Source organism: Mastigoproctus giganteus, chromosome 7 (assembly GCF_048544385.1).
Source record: "Mastigoproctus giganteus isolate SK-2022 chromosome 7, ASM4854438v1, whole genome shotgun sequence".
NCBI lineage: Eukaryota > Metazoa > Arthropoda > Arachnida > Uropygi > Thelyphonidae > Mastigoproctus > Mastigoproctus giganteus.
The window spans coordinates 92,757,130-92,777,027 of NC_143581.1; the positions used below are offsets into that span (position 1 = coordinate 92,757,130).

At 40.1% G+C, this 19,898-nt stretch overlaps 1 protein-coding gene across 1 annotated transcript in view; it reads left to right on the plus strand.

Moving 5' to 3' along the window:
• The window catches only part of LOC150083078 (uncharacterized), a 305,874-nt gene that overhangs the window by 235,342 nt on the left and 50,634 nt on the right, over positions 1 to 19,898 (plus strand). Inside the window, exons 13-14 of the mRNA XM_090377773.1 lie at positions 1,717 to 2,915; positions 10,668 to 10,825. Of these exons, the coding sequence (XP_090233899.1) occupies positions 1,717 to 2,915; positions 10,668 to 10,825 (1,357 nt within the window). The remainder of the gene's footprint in view (positions 1 to 1,716; positions 2,916 to 10,667; positions 10,826 to 19,898) is intronic.

Below are 19,898 nucleotides of genomic sequence, written 5' to 3' on the forward strand. Positions count from 1 at the left end.
GGCTAATGCCACAGGAATTCGACTGTTTGCCGTGAACTGCGAGCCTTGAAAACTATCTGAGAAAGCAATAAATCCACTCGGGAGTGGAATGCCGTAACTGCCCAGACACCATACTCTCATCAACTCAAGTCTAACTCCTGCCCCTCGCTCAAGATCAATTGGCTAATAGGTTCTTGGGCAAGGCTTGACTGTGTCAGTGCTTGCCCGAGGACAGGATGATTCAGGCTGACGGCAATAGGGGTAGCCTTAGCATTCCCCACCCAAATGCATTAATTGCTTACCCGGAGGGGAATGAAACAAAATAAATACTAATATGAATCCTGATAATCAAAACTCTTCTTCTTGGAACCCAACAAGGTACCTGCCAGATATTTGGCTGATATCACAGCCAAATCAGCAATTCCCACAAACAGTCCCCTATATACCAATGGCAAGATTCATCGAATGGACAGATAACAAATAAATTATATCACATAAAGCAAAAATTAAAATATGTTAGTCTAGTCTGCGCAGGAGTTGTAAAGAGGAAGTTGTTTTTGCTCGACTGCGCAGAAGACTAGTCATCTTACACGCTCTTTTCTGCTGAGGGCTGATGACTCTCCTATATGCGAGTCTTTTGGCGACATTTTAACTGACTGCCCTAATTTTACCAGCGCACGGAATATATAAATAAATACATTTTTTTTTCCCTCCGTGACTATCATATGGTCAGAGTTCACAAGATAGAGAATACATGAAACAGAACCGTATTCAATACCACGTGTACTTGTATACCCTAGTGCCTGACAACTCAGCTTTGGTGGCCTTTTATGTTTATGACTGGGCTTTATACACTCAGTCAGATTTTTATCAGACAATGACCACGTGTCAGATGTTTTTAAATTTTTACAAATTATTAACTTGTACAGATATATATAAAAAAAAAAAAAAATATATATATATATATATATATATATATATATATATTTTTTTTTTATTTTATAATATATTTTTCTTTAGTCTGTATACTGCATTTTATCCTATTTTATATTTATATATCTTTTGAAGAGGTAACCTCCCTTGCAGGTTAATAAAAAAACTTTTTTTTTTCTTATACTTTTTTATCGCATAGTCTTGGCGCACTATAGCCTTATTCGCTTTTGCACCAGTAAAACAAAAAGTTTTCCCAAAGTCACAGTGCAACATTTTCCACAACAGATGATGTCTACTAAACGTTTTGAACCACCACAGTGTTCTCGGACTATTTTCTTTTTCGGGCAGTATATGTAAGAGCAAATACAAATCGAGGAAAGTTGCTATGTCCATCCTATTCACGAGTTGAGAGGCCCCGATACCAATCCATCGTTAATCTTGAGCATGTTTTCTCTTATCATTGGAGTGCAACAAAACGTTTATGGCTCTTAGGTGAAATCTCTAACCTAAGCAATGAATTCTGGCACTCTGATTGGATGAAACTAATCAGGGCGAACACATTTTTAATTCAGAAAGAAGACTTTCAGTTCCCTGCACTTCAGTTAACCTACTCCTACATGTTTTCCCATGATTTAACTTCACTAAAATTCTGCATAAACTTCATTAACACAGCGCCGACTATAAACTGCTATATAATAGAGAATGTTTCTGTGCATTCCAAGTGAATTTATTTAATGTTTTTATACTTCTTTTTATTCGCCCCTTCCCTAGTTATAAAACTCACAATGTCGTTTATTTCTATAGGCAGCTCGAGGTCATCGGAAGAATCGGATTTAGAATCTGGTATCCAGATTGTAAGGCGAACATCTATCAACCAAAATAGAAGTTCAGGTAAACTGAATATCAAACTGGAGTACAGGCAGCCAAGAAAAAGGATAAGTCGAAACTGCACCAATGACAAAGCATTCAGTGTAAGTTCTTTAACTGAAACAGAAACTAGATCGGAAACTTCCAGTGAAGAAACTACAGATGATGGCGAAAGTTCCGAGGATGTGCCGACAACAACATCGGAATTTGAATCGGAGACGGAGACAAGCACCACCTCCAACGAATCTCAACGCGAAGAAATCGGCCATGGGAACTCTACTTGCACGGAGAACAATTTTCGTTCAGACGTATCCCTACAGAAAGAGAACAGGAACGGGAAAAACATTCAGCTGAAAAGTACTCTACAGAGCTGTGATGGTCATCTCTGGACAGGCATCAGGAAGCCGGTGAAAGAAGGTAGCCCATTTGTTGATATGGAACTATCCGAGGAAAAAGCAGAAATACCAAAGTTGGGAGCAGACCCTTTCATAAGACAATCAGGCAATGTGGATGAAGAAGGAAAAATATGTGAAGGACTTGGTGCCGCCAACTTTTCTACTCAGGAATCATGCTCCAGCGAACAAAATGGGCACAGCAATTATACTGATCATGGCGAGATCTCCTCCGAAGACGAGTCAAGGAGGATACGAAGTGGAGAAAGCGATGAAAGCGAAACAGAAGAAGAAACGACAGAGGGAAGTGAAGAAACTACAACAGAGGATTCATCAACTGTTGACAGCGGTAGTATTGAGGAAGAGGGCACAAATTCTGAATCGCTATCAGAAGAGGAAGAATCCTCCTGTGATTGCGAAAACACTTGTCAAGAAGAAGAAAGCGAGGCTGAAACTGAAGACGAATGTTCCCAGTGTCTTAAGGAGATCGACGAGCAGCAGAAACAAGAAGACAGGGCCTTGTCACCTGAAGTGGTCATTATCAATCACGCGGAACAGCCTGCCGAACCAGAATCACCTTTGGATTCAAAATCGCCTATAAGTGAACCAACACCAAAGCTACAAACGCTGAAAGCCAAAAGAACTTTCCATCCTCTGCTTGTGAATCCTAGAACATCCTCTCCATTTCTGAAACCTCCCATGGAGATTCAGGACATCCAGAGTGATAAACTACATACAGGAAAGGTAAGAATTTAACAAATTAAGCTGCATGACGGCCGAAATATAAAACGTCAACCAGTTATTTGTAAAGCCAGCGACCAATTTGCATCATGTTATTTATTTTTTTATTATCAGTTGTGTGAGATGAAAATTAATTTCGACTTTAGCTTGCCATATAAATACGATCTGTGCTGTTAGGAATAATGCTCAGCGCAATAGTTGTTTGTTAATTGTGACACAGTTGTACAATATTAAGTGCTGTGATTTAATTTTCGTCAAAAGAGTTTTTGGGGACAATGAGGATGGACAATGCTGAACTCAACTTTGAGCAACGATCAGAAGAGATCACGACCCTTAATGTGCAAAATACTGCGAGTCTATAGTCAATTGGTGACACAATATAGCTACCATTTGGATTTCATGTGCTCGTGGGTCCTTCGTGCACAGTGAATACGATACAATCTAGTATAAGTGGTGTCTTGGTCTGGAAGATGTTTTTGGTAATCCTGGAGATCCCTGATATATGCACAACAATGACTGTAGTGTGATGAACGTTGTCGCCGGTTAGATAGGGTAGGAGTATTCATTAATGCTCTTGTTCAAATGCTTGCCGCTATCTTTTTCTAGTCCGGTTAGGTGTAATGTAATGTGCAGACACGTTTCACGGAACATTCTATTCCTTGCTAAGACACCTCTAAATTCATGCTGGCAAAAAGCTATCCAAGGTATCACAGTTATGGACTGCCATCCTGCATCTGAGTTATTGCATCTTTAAACTTCCAAAACCAGTCAAGGCCAGTGCCCGAAAACAGAGAATACGAAATTAATAGGGAATCGTTTGTACTTCAGTGATAGGTGAGATTGGTTTTCGAGACTTTCATAATCTAGAGTTCTTTGTTCCTAATTCAAATAGCTTATCAGTGGCCTAACTATAATAAAGTTTTCTTAGGCGCTTCTTTCTCCGCTGCATTTGATACTGTTTCGACTTTAGTCTTATGAAAATTTCTCCATTAAAAGTTATCTTTGGACCATTTGCTGTAGAATAATTTTAGAATTATTCTACAGCACAAATTCCTACACATTGTATTCAACGACGTGATGTACTTATATAATGCGCATCAATAACTGTTTCCCAAAGTGGTATATATTTTCTCTTCTCATTTTTACTGTTATTTACATTCGTGTTTTTTTTTTTTTTTTTTGTTCAAAAATCATGACACCTTTTCATTTGTGGATGATATCATCTGTACCACTCAAGCAGCAGAATATGCCAGCCTTTCAATCTGTCATACCTCTTTGTAAGCCACTTGAAATTCTTTGGCATGTCCATTAATTTGTATAAAGATAACAAGCGCACCTTTTGATGTTCAAATTGAGATCAAATTTTTAAGTGTTATTTTGGACTCAAACCTGTCATACAATAAAATCTCTACGAATTCCTGGCTCCTTTTCCAAGAATTAATGCTTGTCAATCTTTGATTTCTGTTATTTCCCATTCTTTATTAGCATTAGTTCAGGCATATGATGCAAGAAAGCAAGGTTAGAGACTATAGAGCGTCAGTCAAAAAAATCTCCCCATTTCATCCATCTGGTCACTACAAATGTTTGTCTAGTTCAGCCTTAAATTTATTTAAGCTATAAACTTCCAAAACAACAGGTGGAAGTCTCTTACAGCAATCAACTATACTCTGACTAAAGACAAATTTCCACACATCTATTCTACAACTGCCTTTCCTCGATTTGAATCTATGCGCCCCTCAGGTTCTTAATATCAGCAAGTGGAAGTATCTCATCAGCATTGAGCACACTGAAACCATTAAAGACCTTATACACCTCAATCGGATCACCTCACCTCGCAGGTGCCTAGTCTCCAGATGCTGCAACTTGCAGAACGTAAGCGTTTCTTCATTACCGCACCCCTTTGTACTCTCTCACCAATCTTGTTACCCTTCTCTGCACTCGTTCTAGCAACTCTACAAACCTTCCTAAATTGAGGTCTCCAGACCTGTACGCAGTACTCAAGGTGTGACCGAACCATTGCCTTATACAAAGGTATAATCACCTCATTGTCTCTGCTAGCAAAATTCCTATATATTATTGACAAAACTCCATGACCTGCAATGCTCAGAGAACTTCATACCCGACTGCACAATTAACCCCAGGTCTTTTTCATTCTCCACCACCCTGAGTGTAGTACCACACAGTTGGTACGTTTCTCTTGGGTTACTGCTACCCATATGCAGTACTTTGCATTTGTCAATATTAAACTTCAGTTGCTACTTCTCAGCCCATCTACCTAACTTTTCTAGATCCTGCTGCAGTAGCATACTGTCTCTACTGTCGTTAACAACCCTGCCAATCTTTGTATTATCTGCAAACGTGAACATTAAGCCTGATATACCTTCATCGATATCATTAATAAATACCCAAAACAACAATGAGCCCAGGATCGAACCTTGGAGGACTCCACTAATAACATTAGACGACGTAGAGCAGTGTCATTTATTACCACTCTCTGTCGTATCCCACTCAACCATCCCTTTATCCATTACAGCAACTTGCCCTTAATGCCATACGCTCCAACTTGTACTGCAGTCTTTTATGTTCAACAGTATCAAAAGCTTTCCTGAAATCCAAGTATATGATATCAAAATTATTTTTTGCATCCAGTTCCTTTGTAACCACATACAAGTATCCAATCAAATTGGTCAGACAAGACTTCCCCTTAACAAACCCATGCTGTGACTGAACTATTACTGCAGTCTTAGTGATCCTGCATCACTTCTTTAACAAGTGACTCCATTATTTTCCCCTGAACAGACCTGGGAGTAATTGTGCAGTCAGATATGAAGTTTTCTGAGCAATGCAGACTGGCTGCCAGAGCAGGTCATGGGGTTTTGTCAATGATATTCAGGAATTTTGCTATCAGGGAAAAAGAGGTGATTGTCCCTCTGTATAAGGCAGTGGTCAGGCCACGCGTGCGGGTCTGGAGGGCTCATTTTAGGATGGATGTAGATTTGCTTGAGCGTGTACAGAGAAGGGCAACAAGATTGGTGAGGGGAATGAAGGGATCCTCTTACCAAGAGAGGCTTAAGTTCTGCAAATTTCAGCGACTGGAGACTAGGCACCTGCGAGGTGATCTTATTGAGGTGTATAAGGCCTTGAATAGGTTGAGCACACTGAATTCTGATGGGACTGTTCCACTTGTTCAGATTAAGAACCTAAGGGGGCATAAATTCAAATTGAGGAAAGACAGATGTAGAATAGATGTGTGGAAAGTTGCCTTTAGCCAGCGGGTGGTTAATTGCTGGAACAAACTTCCATCTGGCGTTGTGGAAGTTGATAGGTTAAATAAATTTAAGGAGGAACTGGACAAACATTTAGAGGGAATGGCTGTGTAATTTTTTTTTGTTTGATGCTGCATAAACTCATACGCTTGCTTTCTTACATCACATGCCACTATTACTACTACTAACAGAAGTTAAACTAACAGGTCTATAATTATTTGCGTCACCCTTTGAACCCCCTTTGTGAAGTGCAGATACATTTCCACATCTCCAGTTCATGGGGACCTCCCCTGACTCTGCTAATACTCTCATAATTATGGCTAAGGGGTTCCTTACTTTCCTCGCTGCCCCCTTCAATATAACTGGATAGATTCCATCTGTCCCAGGTGCCTTTTTTATGTTTATCTTCAACAATGTTTCCTCCACTTTGCTCTCCGTTATTAAAAAGTAATTTAGTTCCCATTTAGAGTTTAGTAAACTTCTGTCCTCCCCTTCCTTACAGAATTCCTCATGTGTGCATGTAGAGGCAAAATACGCATTCAGTTTGTCAGCTATCTGAGCAGATCATCAACAACAAGTGGACCAATCTGATTCCTCCCTTCCTTCTAGAGTTTACATAAGTAAAGAAGTCTTTGTTGTTTTTCTTTGTATCATTTTCCAAGCATTTATAGTAAGTAGTGTTGACTTTCGTAATCTCCTTTGTGACTTGATTACATACCAGCTTGTATCTGCCGTAGGCTTCTATGTTACCTGCTAATTTATATACATTCCACGCATTTTTCTTCTCTGCCACGAGCCTCATTAGTTAATCTGACATCCATTAAGGCCTAAATCTTTAATAATATTTCTTAGTTGGTATGAAAAGCCTAGTAGCTTCAAGATTAATTCCCTGAAAATCTTCCATTTAGAATTCACTGTTTTTAACATCATCAGTTGGTCCCATTCTATAGAATTCAAGAACTGCCTGAGACCACTGTAGTCACTTTTACGAAAACAAAAAAAAACTTCCCTTTACGCAGATCCCACATCAGTAGACAGCGATCACTGTCACCTAGTGATTCCTTTATCTGCAAATTCATAATGAGTCCTCACTACTGATAATCAGATCAAGAGTATTACTCCTTCTGGTTGCCCCTCGAACATGTTGCTGTAGAAAAGAATATTCCAATAAATCCACAAAAGTCTTGCTAGCGTGCGAGTGACCAACCCACAAGTTCCAGTCAATAGCTTGAAAGTTAAAATCCCGCATTACAAGACATTCTGATTTACTGGCCACTATATTTCTCTGCACAATTGTTCGTTTTACTCATCAGAGCCATTAGGTCTAAAACACACACCTATTCTCAATTTCCCTTTCCCAGTGTTTATGTCACACCAACTGACTCAACATTGCACTGTCACCCATGTCAACTGGATGCACTTTCTTAGATTTTGTGTTTCTTAACTAGCAGGATAACCCCTCTCCCTTTATACCCTATACTTTCTGTACACATTGCACCCCCCTCCCCCCAAATTCCAATTCTGTACTGCTTATATGTGGATGACACCATGTCTCTGATATCCCAACAATATCTGCTTTGATGAACACTTCAAATTCATTTATTATACTTCTAGCATTGGTGTACATGCAAGTATACATGCACCCGTTCTTACTCTTAGTTACTCTAATACAGCCCATATATTTACTTGTTCCATGGTGACGCCTAGTAGCTCTTGAAATCCCCAGAAACTTTCTCTCTCTAGGCTGCTGCTCATTGCAATAGAAGCAGTGCAAGAATCGCTTTCGCCTGAATTTAACTTTCAATTTATTTTTTTTTTACCTTGGTGTTTTGAACCGAGATCTGGGCGTTTGAGTGGTTGGTGACGTTACCTCGTGGCTATGGGACCCCAAATATGACGCAAGAACGCAGCTTATACAGCATCAGCCAAAATAAAAAAAAATTAAAAACTTCCCATTTTACCCATCCATTCGCTGTAAAAGTTTGTCCAGTTCTTCCTTGAATTTATTTAAGCTTTCAACTTCCACAACAACAACAGATGGAAGTCTGTTCCAGAAATCAACTACCCTCTGGCTAAAGGAAAATTCCACACATTATTCTACAGCTGTCTTTCCTATGATTGAATTTATTCCCCCTCAGGTTCATTTGAACAAGAGGAAGAATCCCAGCAGAATCCCAGAATCCCATTGATCTTGCTCAAACCATTCAAGGTCTTACACACCTCAATCAGATACCCTTCCAGGTGCCTAGTCTATCTACAGACACTGCAATTGCAGAACTTAAGCCTTTCTTGGTAAGAGGACCCATTCGTTCCCCTCACCAATCTTGTTGCCCTTCTCAGTACTCGTTCTAGCAACTCTACATCCTTCTAAAAATGAGGCCTCCAGACCTCTATGCAGTACTCCAGGCGTGGCCTGACCATTTCTTTATACAAAAGTATAATCACCTCGTTATCCCTGCTAACAAGATTCTTGCGTATCATTGACAAGCCCCCATGAGCGCCCTGGCAACCTGTCTGCACTGCGCAGAAAACTTCATATCTGACTGTACAATTATCACCAGCTTTTTTTTATTCCCAACTACCCTGAGTGTAGTACCACACAGTTGGTAGGTTTCTCTGGGGTTAATTCTACCCATATACAGTACATTTGCTAATGTTAAACTTCAGCTGCCACTTCTCAGCCCATCTGCCCAACTTTTCTAGATCGTGTTGCAATAGGGTATATGTCATTAACAACACTGTCAACCTATGTGTCGTCTGCACACTTGCACATTAAGACATATATTTTCATCAATATCATTGATAAATATACAAAACAACAATGGACTCCACTAATAACATTAGTCTACGAAGAACAGTGTCCATGATCACCACTTTCTGTCTTTTCCTACTCAACCATCCTTTTATCCATTGTAGCAACTTGCCCTTAATTCCATGCCGCTCCATTATGTACAGCAATATGAATATCTTTCCTGAAATCCAAGTATATGATATCAAAATCATTTTTGCATCCAATTCCTTTAAGACCACACATAGTATCTAATAAAATTAGTTAGACAGACTTTCCCTTAACAAACTCATGCTATGTCTGAATTATTACTCCAGCCTTGTCTAGATGATCCTGCAATTCATCTTTAACCAGTGATTCCATTATTTTCCCCGCAACACAAGTTAAACTACCAGGTCTTAATTACTCGTGCCACCCTTTGATACATTTGCACATCTCCAGTCCATAGGGACCTCCCCTCAGTCCAAAGATTCTCTCATAATTATGGCTTAGGGTTTGCTTGCTTCCTTTGCTGCCTCCTCTAATATAACTGGAAAAATTCCATCCACCCCAGATGCCTTTCTTACGTTTAACTTCAACAATTTCTCCTTCAATTTGTTTCCAGTTATTACAAAATCATTTAGATCTCTGTTAAACTTTAATAAGGTTCTGTCCTCCACTTCCCTACAGAATTCCTCATGTGTGAATGTAGATGCAAAATACTCGTGATTTGGTCAATCGACCTGCCCATCAACTGTGAAAACATTAGTTAACTTAGAATATTGGTCAGTAAGATGGATAAGCAAAAAAGCTAGTTTTTTAAGAGAAACAGTTATTAGCAGTTTGCATCCTCCACCTTTCATTTGTCAAATCTCATTTTAAAAAATTAAAGTGCTCGTCAAACTCCTTGGATAACTGGTCAATTTTTTTCTGGAAAACAAGAGGTTGGAAAGTAGGCACCTTAGAAGAGATTGAGATGTGCGTAAGGCTCTGAGAGGTATAAGTTAAAATATTACTGTTATTAATTATTCCAGAACTAGGAGCCGTATTCAAATTGCAGGAAATTTTCTTTTCGCTAGCTTGTTGTTCATTATTGGAACAAGCTGCCTCCATGAGTTGTTGAGGCTGACAGCTTTATTTTATTGGCTGTGGATAAAAAAAAATAAATAAAAAAAAACCTTTCATAGGCCTGACGTAGCCCAGTGGTCAGGAGCGAGAGTGCATAGCACGCGTTCCTTGAGTGGACCGGGGTTCAAGCCCGTGACTACTAAATACGATAAATATTTGTATTGACGATTTATTGTAAACTCTACTGACTTGGTTGTCGTGCCGGAGTATAAACAGAAAAATTTATTTATTTATTCATGCACCCACGAAGCCTCTGTGTACTTCTGCAACAACTCTGAAAATATGCTTTTCTCCACATTCTAGTTTATTCTGTATTAACAGTTTCTCTGTCGATAATGCTGTTCGTTAATGACTCAGCTTACTTTTCTATGCTTAATGTAAACAAAATTCAGGTTTACCAGAAAAACTTGCCGTTTGATGAAATATTGGTTTTTTTTTATGAATTTTTTTCTAGAATACGGCACGACTGAAAAATATTTGTTAAATACGCTACAAGTCAAAAGCCTTGTAGCGTATTTAATTTATATCCATTAATATACTGTAATTATTGTCATCCAGTATTTGCTAAAGTGTGCGTTGCCTTTCCCAACCTAGCCCATGCCTGATGACAGCGATGAAGGAGATACAACTGGAAGCTACTGCCGACTATCAGAAGAAGAATTCATTGCTACCCTCAGCATCCATGATGCTGCTCGGAAAGGAGATTTACACGTCGTTAAGTTGCTGCTGAAGAGAGACACTAAAAAAATGGAGTAAGGTTTCCTTTTAGTAACAGAAAAATAATTGTTTTCCATTTCAAATACTAAAATTTGTTTCGCTTAGTGAATTCTTAATGCTTTAATTTCAGTTCTACTTAAAATAATAGCAGATATGTTTTTTTTACGATGTTTGTTGAGAGCATCGTAAGATATTTGACCCATAACTGTCCAGTTGGATTTTTTATTTTTCTGATATGCGTCTGGGATTGCTTTTCCGGCTAAAAGCATACACAACTGAATAACACTTCTGAATTAGGAAGTTAGTCTACATTTAATTCCTCTTCGTTTCCTTTTGTTGTGATAGAAAAAGAGGTCCTCTAAGGATTACTCCTCTAAAAAAAAAATACAGTGATATCTCCATTAATGGATATATAGAGGCACCGAGAGCCCAGCCGACCGGGCTAGCCGAGTGGGTAAAGTACCTGCCCGGCAACCCAAAGGTCGCGGGTTCGATTCTCGCCTCGGGCTTGGATCAAAGTACTGCAAAAACCTTGGGAGGTGCAATATGGCCACAGAAGCCGATGCGCCAACAACTACCAAATCTAAAAAAAAAAAAAAAAAAACCTAGAGCCCACCCTCAACTCTGCGTAGTATAGTCTGTGTCGCAATACAAACTCTGTAAAGGCCAGAGATAGTGTGCGTTTTGGTTGTGTTGGTACGTTGTCCCTCCGGCTGTTTTTCCGCGGGGCTCCTAGTGGGACATTTCGTTGCCCGTCCAGCACCACGTAGAGGTAGACCGAGTGTTGGGCGAATGACCCCTGTGGAAGGAACCCATCCTTTTTCTGCTCTTAACAGTCCCTCCACAGGAGGGACTGTTAAGAGCAGAAAAACGTTCGGGTGCTAGAATCCACCGAGTGAAGTGAAGTTTAGGTGGGGAAAGGATACTAGTATTAAGGAGGAGTAAAGTCATAGGGTCAGAATGCCCTATGTGAGACAGGGAGATCGCACAGTACTTCTCTGTTACAAATCTCACACTGCCCAGGACAACTAAGCCAGTGTCAGCAGATCGCATGCCATTGCTATGAACAAGGAGGCTTGACAACAGCAAGGTGGGGATGTTTCCTGATAGCTTGTCTAATGGGGGGGGGGAGACCGACAGAACAGCACACACTCTATATGTATTCGGTCCACTTACGCACCTGACATACTACACATCTTTTTTAGACTTTGTCTAGGGACAGATGAATTTTCAGCACATAGGACTACGTTCTTTCACACATTCGCCATCTTGCATTCATCGTCATACAGACAAGACATGGGTGCATCTAAATATGAACAACTCTCAGATAGTAATTTTTTTATATATACGTGTCACCAGCATTCTCTCAGTCTCTGCAGAGTTTACATAAGTGACCTAACATCCACACACATTTAATCTATGCAACTTACCTGCCTGGAAGTAAATTATATATATAATTTCCCACCCAGAACAGGACACATAATGGCTTACGTGCACACATTTGTATACCCATCAACACACTTACAGTCGTGCCTTGCAGACACTCACACGCCCGTACACACACTATCACATTCAGACTCATTTGCTCTCACACACACTCCCATTCACGCATCCACTGACATACCCAGCTGACTATAACCAGCCATACCCACGAAAATAATATACATACAAGCATAATAATACATATAAATAAATCTTTATTTGCCCTACCAAATTTAAAATATAGGTGTACATTGGTAAGTGACAAATTCCCTTCACGGCAGAAAATGCCAGGGGATATTGATTGTTACACTTACAAAAATAACAGACAGGAAAAAAAAAAAGTCAATTTCTAACATAAACATTCTCTCTGGGTGGGACACATTCTAACAGGCCAGCTCGTTTCGTTTTGTCATGGTCAGTAGCAGTCCAGTAAGCGTGCTTGTATATTAGTATCATCTGTTTATTCACCTTACATTCACCCCCTGAACAGCCAGTGGTCTAGGATGGTGTACAAATATATATTTGTCATTACAATTTACTTTTATTTTACAATAAATTTTTACGTTAAATTATTTACATACTATATAGTTCTGATATAACTACCAGTGCGACAAACTTGCAGGAGGTATAGGGGGCATAAAGACGAATCGGAATCAATAGCATTGCAGGGTCCGAAATGCCTTCGTCATGCGGTAGAGGACATTGAACGGAGGTCGCGTGAACAGCGATCCTGCTGGAAGTCAGCATTTGCGAACCGGTTCCCGAGGCAGTAGGATGGACGAGTATTCAAACGTTGAACTGGCCGACATGCACCTCGCGTATGGAGCTGCGGACTGTAACGGGCTCTGCGCTTGTACAAGGAACGTTTCCCGCACAGGCGTGCTCCTCATCATACGATTTTCGCACTTGTGCACAGAAGGTTACGTGAGACTGGTTGTTTCACGAGAAGTACCATGAATCGAGAGCGAACGATGAGGACGCCAGACAATGAGGAGAATGCCCTACGTCTTGCAGAAGGCAATCCGAGTACGAGTACTCGAGCGATAGGCCAACGATTGAGTATTTCCCAATCCACTGTATGGAGGATACTGTCAACAAACCAAATGAGTTCATACCATCTGCAACGTGTCCAATCATTGGAGCCTGCAGATTATCCACTCCGGAGGACTTTTGCTACTTGGTTTCTTCAACAGAAACGGTTCGCAAATGCTGACTTCCAGCGGGATCGCTGTTCACGCAACCTCCCGTTCAACGTCCTCTACCGCATGATGAAGGCATTTCGTACCCTGCAATGCTATGTGATTCCGATTCGTCTTTGTGCCCCCTACACCTCCTGCAAGTTTGTCGCACTGGTAGTGAATCACCCTGTATATGTTAGGTAAAATAACAGGAGTTGACTGGACATAATCACGAATCTGGTGTCGGTAATGTACAATTACTTATACGTGACGAATGCCAGCAATCATCGCACTGCAAAATGGTAGGCTCCATATGCACTCCTCTATTACGGTTCATAGTACTACTATAGTTGACTATGTGCAGTGCCTGAAGCCATGAACGCTGGCTGTAATTACGTGAATAGTCGATGATCTTAATGCCACGTGGGGGGGGGGGGAAATCAAGGTTATGTTGCTCAACCCAATAATGTTCAGCAACAGCGGTGCGTCCAACAATCTTTCAACCTCCTGGCAGTCTCACCTATGTAACATCTCCTGCAATCCAGACATGTAATGCGGTAAACGGAACCGCTCCGTAGAAAAGGAGGAAAGGGTGTTTTTATCTTAGAAATAATGGAATGTAATTTCTTACCAGGGAGTTGCACGCACCGTAAAAAAAATTACACCAGGAGCGCAAAATTCTGGCAAGACGTTCCGAAACGCCCGGTTAGTAGGGAATGTAGGAAGTAGAGGTAAACTCATTATCGTGGGAGAGTTTGACCGCGGAACAAACTCGCGAGCTTGCAATTCACATCTATTCAGATCATGAGGCAGATAATTGCAATAACTCAAGTTCCTGAGCTAGATATCATCATTCTTCTGCCCACCCAGGGTCCTGAGCTGTATATCATCATTCTTCTCTTTCTTGGTGATTCCTTTCTACTTCTGACTCTCTCTCTCTCTCTCTCTCTCTCTGTGAGACTCAGAAATTCTCAGCTCTCGACGATCGAGCAGATCTAAATTAGATATTCTATCAATAAAACCATATCTTGGGATATTTAGGTTAAATTGTCAAAAACCGTATTCGATCGGAACCCACGATAATTAAGCAAGAGAAAATAGAAACCCATGGTAGTAGGGAACAAGTACAAATGCTCCGGCATCAGCGGAAATTCCTACCTCTCAATTGTGGACACACGTTGCCGTGCGTCCGACGGGGGGAGAAGGCGAAATCAGAATTACTTAGGAGAAAATGTGAAAAAGCCAATGAGAAGGCAAGGATTGCAATAACTACCAGAAACTTGCATTCGCTTTTAATAGGAATTAATAACGTGGGTGGAAGGAGAGTAAGATCCTCGGTTCCCACGTCAACAACAACAAATAAAGATGTTTATGGTCATAGCGAAGCACACATGACTGTGGGACAGTTACCAAAAATGATCACATCAGAGGGAGTATGTGCCTTCTTGGGTCACTTTGTTGCTATGACGTAAGCTCAGATAACCAAAAGAACAAAGTTTTCTTCCATATTTACGACTTCCTTTATTACCATCGGCAGGAAGTGAATAATCCTTTTATATTAGCATAGCCAATGAAAGAAGAATCTTTTGAGGAAAAATAGAGCAAAGGCGAGAGGTATATAAGAGTATTGGGGGGCCCAAAAAGGTGCTTTTGCGAGTTAGCTTCTTGGCAGATGGCATCTAGGAGAGTAATTAGTCAGTGAAACAGTTAGAGGCAAAGGCAAAATAAGGGAGGAGCAGAGAGTTAGAGCTATCCAGCAGAAAAGTTTTTTTCTAATTGCGCTCAAAAGGGTTCGCTGACAATGTTGCTGGTCGAAAGAGAAGAAGAAGAGGAGCGACCACCAGAGAAAAGATCCGAAACGACAGAGGACCCACCCAGATTTCGCTGGAGAGAAGGAGGCCGCTTAACTGAATTTCAGGAGCAAGTGATTTAACCGGTAAGCCATTATTTTATTCGTGTGAACGTAAACCTTGAAAAACAACATCAACAGATAAAATTTCAATGCTTCGTTCCTGATCCTCATTAGCATTATTAGAGGCATATGATGCAAGAAAGCAAGCTTATGCAGCATCAGCCAGAAAAAAACTTCCACTTCACCCCTCCGTTTGTTCGAAATACCTGTCCAGCTGAGCCTTAAATTTATTTAGGCTATCAACTTCAATAACAAAGGATGGAAGTCTGTTCCACCAACCAACTATCCGCTGGCTAAAGGCAAATTTCCGCACATCTATCCTACATCTGTCTTTCCTCAATTTGAATTTATGCCCTCTCAGGTGATTATTCTGAGCAAGAGGAAGAATCCCATCAGCATTGAGCATGCTCAAACCATTCAAGGCTTTATACACCTCTATAAGATCAACGCGCCGGTGCCTAGTCTCCAGACACTGTAATTTGCAAAACTTAAGCCTTTCTTCGTAAGAGCAACCCTTTGTTCCATTCACTAATCTCATGAACTATTTGTTAACACAATTATAGGTGAAATGACTATAATGCTTCCACAAGTACCCGAAAGTTTTCCTAGAAAGTTGAATGCCCACAACAGGGCGGTATAATCAAGTATGGTCAAGTGCTGGTTTTCTAACGATGATGGAGAAAGTATTGAGAGATAACAGGGCATAAAATTTAGCCACCCCTATGTTTCTTTTGACCTTAAAATATGTAAAATACAAAAAGTGTTTATGAGCATTATAGGCACTTGGCCTAGAACAATCTAGTGTACGACAAAAGGTAAGAAAAATGAAGAGTTTGTTTGTAAGATGGAATACAGAATTTCTATGAAGGGTTAAATGTACTGTTTTACCACTTTACTCACACCTTTGATATTATTGCATGGAATTGACACATGTATGTCACATTTATACAAATTACCCACACAGAATGCAAGTGTTGTGTACCTGTTTTCTTTGTTATAATAAATGTTATGTGTTACACTATGTCTCATTCTCTCTGCCCATATTCTAATACACCAGTAGAAATAAGTACAAACCAGGAGGGGTTAGAGTGGGTGTCAGATTGACACTCTGTGATAGCCTGACCTTAATCACAACGCGAATCCAACGCTGCAGCTCCAGAGGTTATACAGCCCCCGAGGGCACGGGTTTTGCCCTAAGAGTTTGTAAGTTAGAGCGACTAGACAAAAAATGGCGTCGCCCCCGAAGGAAGGAGTGGAAACAAGATGGTGCTTTACAATACGGACGCGCACATATTTCTCTCTCTCAGGGTAACTCTGAAGTTTTTTTTTTGGCTGGTGCAGTATAAGCCTCAGGCTCGTTTGCGCTATGTGGCTGGTAATAATAATAATTAGAAATCTCTGCACCTTCTATGGAAATCTCGAATTGCCTGTCACAAATAGAACTGGAATGTATCCAAGTGCAGGTAAACGAAGTACGAGGGCTACTATGTAAGTGCCAGGAGAGTGTGCTGACCCATAATTAGTCCAGGCTGTCTGAAGAGACTGCAAACGAAATTCGTTTTAAAACTGCTTCTGTCTTACATCATGTTCGACCCACCACTACCAACCTCAGACCTTATCAATAGGAAGCCTTTACTTCATTATTTAATAATAAAGTAAAGTAAAGTAAAGTAAAGGCTTCACGGACTTCAGAAGGTCCACAAACCCATTGTTCCTTTGCGATCTATTGTTTTCTGTTGCAACATGCACGTATGAACTTCACTGATACATTGCCAAGTTGTTGGCACCCATCGTCATTCTTCTCTTTCTTGGTGATTCCCTTCTACTTCTGACACCTGCTCTTTCTCTCTCTCTTTTTCACACACACACGGTAACCCAGAATTTTTTTATTTTTTTGGCTGGTGCAGCAAAAGCCTCAGGCTTCCTTGCACCATATGGCTAATAATAATAAGTCTATGGTGGAGGGGGGGGAGAGAACGTTTTAATCATTGTTCTTTAAGATAAATGGCTCAAAAAACGTTCAATTTTTGTGACTAGGTCTCTGTCCAAAGTTATTAAGCTTGGGTCACCTCCCCAGTCAAGGTGTTGGGTAAAAATGTGGCAATCGCGTTATATCGGTTGCCTCTCTATGCTTTCACTGTCAGCCATGTGACAGTGAGAGCATCTCACAGGTGACCGTGCGGTCTAACAACAAAGAACACAGATAAAAACGCTTCTACTCAGCAAAAAATCGCGTAGAATAAACAAAATTTCTCACCAGGCAACTTCTACCACGTTTATCTCCAGATGGGTACACTTTTAGAACTCACACTGAAATGAAAACACATAATTAAAACAAATTTTTTACAGCGTTTAACAGCATGTAACGGCGGCCATATTGGTGATCCAAGGTTAACAGTAGTGGGATGCTTGCGGAAAATATTCCAAGCTTTATTCTTTTCCTTTATTACATCATTCCACCAGCAGTTTTTTCACCTGCGTGGACGACTGAGGAATAGCTTTATCAGCTGCTGCTAGTATCTGTTTTGTGATATAATCAGTAGCTTCACCTATGGTCTGATTCTGAATGAAGTGTTTATCTAAAGTGGTGCTTAAGGAAAATGTTATCCAGTTTCCCTTTGAGAATTTCCATCTTCTACGAATTTCCGGATAGTTGGAGATAGTTTGAAATTTACAAGTAATTGGGAGATGGTCACTATTATGTGGATTTTTCAAAACTGCCCAATATATACTTGGGTAGGGAGCAGATAGATAGATCTATGTTAGAAGTATTTCCTGTAGGAAAATGCACATGAGTATGTGCATCTGTGTTCAGCAGAGTTAGAGTGTGTAATGTTTCTATTAGCTGCCCTCTTTTATCCACATGTAGACTTCCCCACAAAGGGTGGTGTCCATTAAGGTCACCCATCAAACAAATAGGAGGTGGTATCAGGCAAGGAGCTCATCAAAGTCTCTTGAGTATAAATGTTTGATTCGATGGAAGATAAATAGAAACAAGTGATAAAATTATTCCAAGTTCTATGCGTACAGCAACAACTTCTAAATTAGTTTGCAAGGGGCGTACTAACGAATATTAAAACCGCTACGCCTTCATGTGTTGCAGTTGCTGCATTCCTGTCACATCTGTACGAATTATATATTTTTTTTTATTGAGGGTGTCACTTGTGGGGTTAAAAAAGTTTCCTGTAAGCAAATGCTTGCAGCATTAAGATCTCGTAAGGTCATAGAGCTCATCTGTATTTGTACGTAATATTTAGTCTCAGTGGTAGGATGATCTGATTGCTTTTTAGAGGCAGTAGCCTTATGGCGATATTTTCTTGAAAAGGTAGGAGTCCGGTGTCCATATCTTCTTCAACATAAATTTCTAATATAGATTCTTCTTGTGTTGTTTCATCTATGTCCATTACTGCAGTATTAATTTGGTTTTTAGCAGAGGATTCAGCTTTTGCCACCCTCGTCTCACTTTGTGACTTGATGTCATTAGCAGCAGGGATGGAAATGGGAGTATTACATGTCTGATCGTTATTGTTTTGTTTCACAGATGACTGAGGAATTGAAAGCAGAGCTCTAGCCCATTCAGCAAGCGATTTGTCAGGTGAAATTGAGTCATTGGTTTGAGTTGCAACCGAGCAATATTTATTTATAACATTAGCATATGTATGTGCTGGATTATCTTTCACTGTTTGTCTTCGGCTTTTTGATAAGTCACTTTATGTTCGACTTTATATTACTGTATTTTATTTTTCAAAGCTTCCATAAATCACAGTTTTTCGAATATGCAGGATGATCTCCCTTGCAAATTGGAGATGCTGCAGTACAGTCTGTTTGAACGTGTTCTTGGGAACCACATTTTTGGCATACGTTTTCTCGATATGTTGTCTGAGATTGTCCGAATTTCTGGCACTTATAACAGTATATTGGATTTGGAATATAAGGTCGGATATGACAATTTAATTCCGTCACTTTCTTAACGGCTGCCTCTCTTTCCACTGAATGCAGTATCTATACTGCAGAATTATTTGCAATAAAACTGGCTCTATATAACCTAAACAAATATCATATCAAACAATCTCTGATATACACAGACTCTTTAAGTGCAATCAGTGCCTTTCAATCTACCTTTCCTTCCTCTCATACCGTTCTTATAGAGATCCAGTTTAAATTATTTAATTATTTTACCATTAAACAGCCAACCACAAGGTTACCTTCTGCTGGATTCCTGGTCATGTCGGCATCCATGGTAATGATCGTGCGGATGAGGCTGCTAAACATCCCGACTCTGGATCTTACAGTCAACTGAAAGCTCCATACACTGACTACAAATCCATTATTAAAAAAACATGCTGGAAACAATGGTCTCACCTCTGGCAATCTAAAACCAATAATAAACTGTTCCAGATAAAAAAAAAAAAAAAGAGCCTCAACTGTGGACATCTAGTCTTGGAAGAAACAGGCGACAAGAAGTAATTCTGGCAAGGCTTCGCATCGGTCATTCATTTCCAACTCATCTGCATTTGCTTTTCGGAGAAACTCCTC